This window comes from Aegilops tauschii, chromosome 4 (assembly GCF_002575655.3).
Source record: "Aegilops tauschii subsp. strangulata cultivar AL8/78 chromosome 4, Aet v6.0, whole genome shotgun sequence".
NCBI lineage: Eukaryota > Viridiplantae > Streptophyta > Magnoliopsida > Poales > Poaceae > Aegilops > Aegilops tauschii.
Window position 1 is genome coordinate 187,994,727 of NC_053038.3, and position 7,260 is coordinate 188,001,986.

The 7,260-nt window shown below is 48.8% G+C and overlaps 2 protein-coding genes across 2 annotated transcripts; both read left to right on the forward strand.

Moving 5' to 3' along the window:
• The first annotated feature begins 1,086 nt into the window (after positions 1-1,086).
• Positions 1,087-1,566, forward strand: LOC109779846 (uncharacterized). The gene has a single exon (XM_020338467.1). The coding sequence runs from the start codon at positions 1,087-1,089 to the stop codon at positions 1,564-1,566; it is 480 nt and encodes a 159-aa protein (XP_020194056.1).
• Positions 1,567-4,689: 3,123 nt separating this feature from the next.
• On the forward strand, positions 4,690-4,998 carry LOC141021747 (uncharacterized). The gene has a single exon (XM_073497605.1). It carries the CDS (start codon positions 4,690-4,692, stop codon positions 4,996-4,998), a length of 309 nt encoding a protein of 102 aa, XP_073353706.1.
• Positions 4,999-7,260: the final 2,262 nt, after the last annotated feature.

Genomic DNA, 7,260 nt, shown 5'->3' on the forward strand with positions numbered 1-7,260 from the left:
CCCCAGATGGCAACACTGGTTCTTGCCGTCGAGACGGCAACCCTCAAGGCACTCACCCACCTCCGAGACCTTCTTCCTGAGATGGCGGATGAGTTGGCAACCCGCTTCTTGCCTTATCGGAAGGAGGGTGAGGATGTGAGCAGTGCATCAGCTCCACCATTGGAGGAAGGACTTCCACTCCGATTCCAGACCTACTTCAGCCTCTGTGTCGTTAGCTTGGCACAACACTTGGCCTCAGAATCAATGGAGCTCCGAAAGGAAATTCATGAGACCAAGGCACTTCTTCTCCAAGCACAAGGGAAGACGGATAGGATCAAGAAGGAAGGTGCTCCCCCTGGACAGCCCGCAGTCGCATATCGAGGCGAAGACCCCCAAAGAACGGAGAATCACCACATCAGCACCGCATGAGCGCAAGGGATTATCGCAAGCTCTTCATGCCACCGGCAAAGCAACGCCGTGTTGAGCTCGTCCACTCCCCCACTCCTTCAAGCAATGAAGAAAGTCAGGCTACTAATGATGAGGATGAAGATCCAAAAGAGCCAGACTACGCGACTGAGCATTCCACCACTTAGGCATCATACGCAACTTGGATATGCCCGTTAGTAACCCCTACGGTAGGATAGGTCATGTACCCCCTGTGCGAAGTCGAGTCCTTGTAATGGTTCATATGAAACCATGTAGTGTTGTGTTTGCTTTTGATGTGTTTGATGGACATCGTGCTTTCCTTCGGGAACTTGTAAGCGACTACATCACCCATTTGGATTTTAATGAATGTGTTTCGCCTTTTTGGCCCTTGCATGAAGACAATTAGTGTCATACCGACCCCCTGACTAGGCATCCCATCTATATTGCTTTCCCCATCTTTCCCAATCATGAGACCTTGACCGCTCCAACAGGATGCCTGTTGTAACTCGTACTGGTACCTCTACCCAGCAGCAAGAAGCCGGAGGTTCTGCTAGAGCAGGAGCCAGTCAGGACCAAACCCAAGGACAAGCTCCACCACTGCCACCACCTCCAAACATGGACATGGCTCAGCTTCTCCAAGCCTTCCAAGAGGAACGCCAAGCTAACACTGCTGCCCTCTAGATGATTGCTCAGGCTGTCAACCGCCAGCCAGCGGGGAACGGCAATGGTCGTTCCATGTTGGCGGAGTTCAAGAAGCATGCACCACCCACCTTCATCGAGACTGCTGAACCCCTGGATGCAGACGACTGGGTCCGCACCATTGAGGATCTGTTGGAACTAGTTGGCTGCACTGAGGACCATGAGAAGGTGGCATATGCTGCTCACTGTCTCGGGGGAACTGCGAGAGCTTGGTGGGATGGATTCAATGTCATGCATGCTGGGCAAAACATCACTTGGAATGACTTCAAGGCAGAATTCCGCAAGGCCCACATTCCTTCCAGAATCATGGCCATCAAGAAGCGTGAATTCCGAGCCCTAAAGCAAGGAAGTGGCACTGTCAAGGAGTACATGCAGAAGTTAAGTGTTCTGTCAAGGTATGCTCCTGAAGATATCAGCACTGATGCTGCCAAAAGAGAGCGCTTCATGGAGGGCCTTAACTAGACTCTATAGTACTCGCTTGTTGTGTGTGACTGCCCAACCTTTCCTGACCAGGTGAACAAGGCAATCATGCTTGAAGACAAGCGACGTGCTTTGGATGATACCCATAAGCGCAAGATGATCAGCAAGGGTAGCTCCAGCAACCAGAAGCCTCGCCCATGGCAGCCAGCCCCGGTCAGGCCAACCTATTAGCAGCCAAGAGCCCCTGCACCCCGCACCAACTATTAGCCTCAGCATTATGCCAACCCCAGGCCAGCTTTCAACAACCCCAATAACAATGCCGACAAGAGCAAAAACTCCAATCAAGTCACTTGCTTTGGATGTGGTCAGCCAGGACACTATTCCAAGAATTGCCCCAACAAGAAGCCAGATGCACCGCGCCCCAATGCGCAGAACCAAGGCCAAGGCCGTTGGATGCCACCAAGGAACCAAGCTCCCCGCAACCCGCCCAACAATGGCAAGGGTTGTGTGAATCATGTCACTGCAGAAGAATCCCAGGAAGACTCGGACGTCGTCCAGGGTATGTTCCTTGTCAACTCAGCACCTACAACTGTCTTGTTTGATTCTGGAGCCATACATTCATTTGTCACCCAAAAGTTTGCATTAAATAGTGGCATGACCCCTACACCCCTGAATAACCCTATGGTGGTACAAACCCCCGGAGCAGAGATGAGAGCCAAGATAGGATGTAAAGGAGTTGGGATTGTTATTAACGGGGTGGATTTCCTAGTAAACCTTATCATCTTAAGATCGCAACGCTTGGATGTGATCTTAGGAATGGATTGGCTCATCAAGCACCAAGGTTTGTTTGATTGTGCCAACCGAACTGTCACTGTGACCAATGACCAAGGAGTCGAAGTTAAGTTTGCTCCCAACCCCTCCTCTGCTCAAGGCGCCCAAGTCAACTGCCTGTCCGAAGTTGGACTGCAGCAAGTGCCAGTAGTGTGCGAATACCCCGATGTCTTTCCTAATGAGCTACCGGGAATGCCTTCTGACGGAGACATTGAGTTCATCATCGAGCTCATGCCCGGAGCAGGACCCATCTATAAGAAGCCTTATAGAATGGGATCGGAAGAGTTAGCAACTTGAAGAGCAATTGACCAATGTCCCAACTTACTTCAGGTATCTCATGAATAAGGTCTTCATGGAATATTTGGACAAGTTTGTTGTCGTCTTCATTGATGACATTCTTGTCTTGTCGAAGACGGAAGAAGAACACGAGAAACACCTGAGGATGGTCCTAGACAAGCTTCGAGAGCACCAACTGTATGCCAAGTTCAGCAAGTGCGAATTTTGGCTACGTGAAGTCGGATTCTTGGGTCATAAGTTGACTGCCGAAGGGTTGTCAGTGGATGCCACCAAGATTCAAGCCGTGACTGAGTGGCAAACCCTAAGCAATGTGAAGTAAGTTAGAAGATTCCTCGGACTCGTGGGATATTACCGCAAGTTCGTTGTAGGATCCTCAAGCATTGCCCGACCCATGACCCAGCTCTTGAAGAAGGACAAGAAGTTTGAGTGGACACCGAAGTGCGAAGAAAGCTTCCAGGTGCTGAAGAAGAGACTAACCACCGCCCTAGTTCTGGCCACGCCAGACATTCACAAGGAGTTTGTGATATATTGTAATGCATCGAGAGCCGGGCTTGGAGGTGTTCTTATGCAAGAAGGCAGAGTCGTAGCATATCTATCCAGACAGCTATGTCCTCACGAAGAGAACTACGCTACTCATGACCTTGAGTTGGCAGCTGTAGTTCATGCCCTGAAAACATGGCGGCATTACCTCCTAGGGAAGCGTGTGAGATATACATGGATCACAAAAGTCTGAAGTATATTTTCACACAGAAGGAATTGAATATGAGGCAGAGAAGATGGTTGGAGCTGATCAAAGATTATGACCTCAGTGTTCAATATCACCCCGGGAAGGCTAATGTGGTAGCAGACGCCTTAAGCAGGAAGGCTTGCTCCCTAAATACAATAGTTAAAGGAAGGCAGCCAACCCTGTTTGAAGAGCTGGAACAATTTGGCTTGGAATTGGTTACCTATGAATATCTAGCTAACCTAGAAGTCAAGCCTACTTTGATGGATGATGTTAAGGAAGCGCAGAAGGGACACGAGAGTATAGAAGGCATCAAGAGGAAGATCGAGGCAGGCAAAGCCCCGGGATTCTCAGAGGATAAGCAAGGAATTGTGTGGTTTGGGAATCGCATTTGCGTACCCAACAAGATTGAGCTCAAGAACTTGATCTTGCAAGAAGCTCATGACACCCCGTATTGCATCCACCCTGGAGGAACCAAGATGTATCAAGACCTGAAGGAAAGATTTTGGTGGCACGGGATGAAAAGAGAGATTGCCACCTATGTTGCAAAGTGTGATGTATGCCAAAGGGTCAAGGCTGAATATCAGCGACCTGCTGGATTGCTCCAACCACTCAAGGTTCCCGAGTGGAAATGGGGTAAAGTCGGAATGGATTTCATCACTAGACTATCTAGGTCAAACAAGGGACATGACTCCATCTGGGTCATAGTCGATCATTGGACCAAAGTAGCCCATTTCATTCCTATTAAGACTACCTATGATGGCAACCGGCTAGCAACTCTATACATCAACAGAATCGTATGTCTTCATCGTGTACCTAAGGAGATTGTGTCAGATCGAGGAACCCAGTTTACCTCAAGGTTCTGGAAGAAGTTCCAAGAGGCCATGGGGACCAAGTTGTCCTTCAACACTGCTTTCCACCCACAGACCGGATGTCAAACAGAACGAGTGAATCAGATACTCGAAGACATGCTCCTAGCCTGTGTCTTAGCATATGGAGCTAGGTGGGAAGATTGCCTCCATTTTGCCGAGTTCTCCTACAACAACAGTTATCACTCAAGCCTCTAGATGGCACCATTTGAGGTGTTGTACGGACGCAAGTGTCGCACACCCCTCAATTGGTCAGAGACCAAAGAAGGGCTAGTCTTTGGACCAGATGTTCTCCGTGAGGCGGAAGAGCAAGTTCAGCTAGTCAGAGAGCGACTGAAGACTGCCAGGTCAACACAGAAGAGCTATGCTGATACTCGTCGCTGACAAGTAAACTTCAAAGTCGGAGACCATGTATACCTGCGAGTAACTCCTCTTAAGGGGAACATGCGTTTCCACATTAAGGGAAAGCTTGCACCAAGATTTATCGGCCCCTTCAAGATCACCGCACGGCGAAAAGAAGTGGCTTACCAGTTGGAACTGCCACCTGAACTATCCGATGTGCACAATGTGTTCCACGTGTCACAACTCCGGAAGTGTCTCCAAGTTCCAGACAAGCCTGATCTTTACAAGGACGTCGATCACCAAGCCATTGACCTTCAGCCTGATTTGACCAACCATGACAGGCCCATCTGCATTTTGGACGAGGCTGAACGACGTACTCGAGGCCGCACCATCAATTACTTCAAGGTCTAGTGGAGCAACCACACTGAACCAGAAGCAACCTGGGAACGTGAAGACTACCTTAGATCTGAGTTTCCCGATCTCTTTTAAAGCCTAGTTTGGTAATCTCGGGGACGAGATTCTTGTAAGGGGATAGGTCTGTCACACCCTGCATTTTGTAACATGTCATTTGCATTAATAAAGCATGAAAATTTGGACCAACAAAAACTTTTGCATTATTTGGCTTTTTATTTGGAGTTGGTTTTGTCTCTGTGATTTTCAAGTGTTGTTTAAAGTCAACACAACTCCACCTTATATACTTCATCTCCTTGCCCCAAACTTCTGCCCAATGATCATGCCATGTGTATAGTGCAATATAGTATTTTCTTACAAAAATAATTTGGCCAAATAGTATTTTCAAAAATTAGTTTTCCAAAAACCCCTGAATTGAGGATTGCACTACAAGTACTTGACTTGGGTATGAAAAATACTTCAAAGAGTATATTTGAAACCTATTAGATATAGAACTCCCATAAACCACAAAAATATAATTTTAAAAGTAATTTTCCTATTTTACTTAAAGGCTTTTTCTTTAGGCTAGAAATGGTCTTTAATAGGTTGAAATTATTTAAAAGCTTCAAAAATATTTGAGAAAAATTAGGGAAACTCAGTGGACATATATTTTCCATATATAAGAGTTTCAACACATGTCATGCTAAAAATATTGGGCAAACCCTCCAAAACCATTTCTGTCCATTTCAAGTATTTGAAATATTTCTACAATAAATATTTTCCAATAAATCCAGGAAAATTCTATCAAGTCACATATGCATAATATGATGACCTTGCAAAGTTTCAGCTCAATCCAAACTATTTTGGTTCACCAAAGTGCCCCAAAACCATCTCTGTCCAGATTCAAGCTTGAACAAATTTACATTGCCAACTTATTCCAAATGCCCCCAAACTTTGTGGTCATGCTCAAGAGCCAAAATGATGACACTACACCAAGTGGTGCATCAAGGGGGATGGTTTTGCATGACTAGATCTTGGTAAATGCATTTCTGTTGATTTCTAGGGTTTACAAAAGTTGCATTGGCAAGTTTGCCCAAATGAGCTGAAAATTGGTGGAAGGCCCTAATTATATGTGACATTTCACCCTGTGGAGTCTCATTGCAAATGGAGTTTATTTGCTTACCCAAACAAGAATCAAACACCTTCTGCCACTTTTCCAAAATTCCATTTTTGACCTCTTCCACTAATCTCCATGGGCTCAACTTTGTACCACAGCTACTCGTGATCCTCTTCTACCTCCAGTAACTATGGTTGCATCTCAGCTTAATGATTGAGGGGTGAAACCACCTCATTTACCCCTCTGGACAGCCCATTTCCCCCTCTCTCTCAACCCCACTCCTCTCCTACTGGCTCTCCAGGGCACCCAATGCCCCTCCCCTCTTCTTTACTGCCCCCTAGGGCAGCCAGACATCAGTGGCCATGCCCACAAGGCATATAAAATGCCATGGCATGCCATTTGCATGCTCCAGAGCGTGCTACAGTGCGGCCAGGCACTATAGCCGCCCCCTGCCAACCACCTTCGGCCACCTCGGGCCTCCCAGCACGCCCGACGATGCACCTCGGCGTCCGAGACATGGCAGCTGGTCGCCCCCCTCCTTCCTCTCTCTCTCCTGCCCCTGCTCGCACGCGCACCATGGTTGCCCGAGAGCTCCAATGAGCACGCTCACACGAGCGATGCTCTGGCCCTCCCCTGCTCTCTCTCTTCCTTCCCCTAGCCGTAGAACACTCCCACAAGGACCCCATACACGCTCAAGTGAACCCCTGTGGCCTCCATCAACGGCTAGAAGCTCGCCGGCGCACGAGCGATGGTGCACCTCGCCCCCCTTCTATTTAACCCCCCCGGAGCTCTCCTCTCATCACCACTCGCCCTCTGCACCACAAAATCATCTCCCTGCACCCCCAGAGCCGCCCGAGCTCGAGATTGAGCTCGAGCTCCGCCGCTTCGGCTCGCTGGAGTTCATGAGCTATAGGCCGTCCCCGCCTCTCTTTCCTCTCGATCTGGAACCTATGCATCACCCTGATCGTTTTCCCCCTGTTTCCCCTCTCTGTAGCTGCCGGAAACGACCGGAACCACCGCCACCCGAAGCTCCTCCGCCGTGCCTCCTCGTCGCCGGCGAACCAAGCCACACCGGCGACTGCAACCACCTCCACCCGAACGGCGCTCTGCGCTGAGTCCAACCTTGCCCTCCTCTCGCCTCGCCGTGCCTTGCATCGTCGCCGATG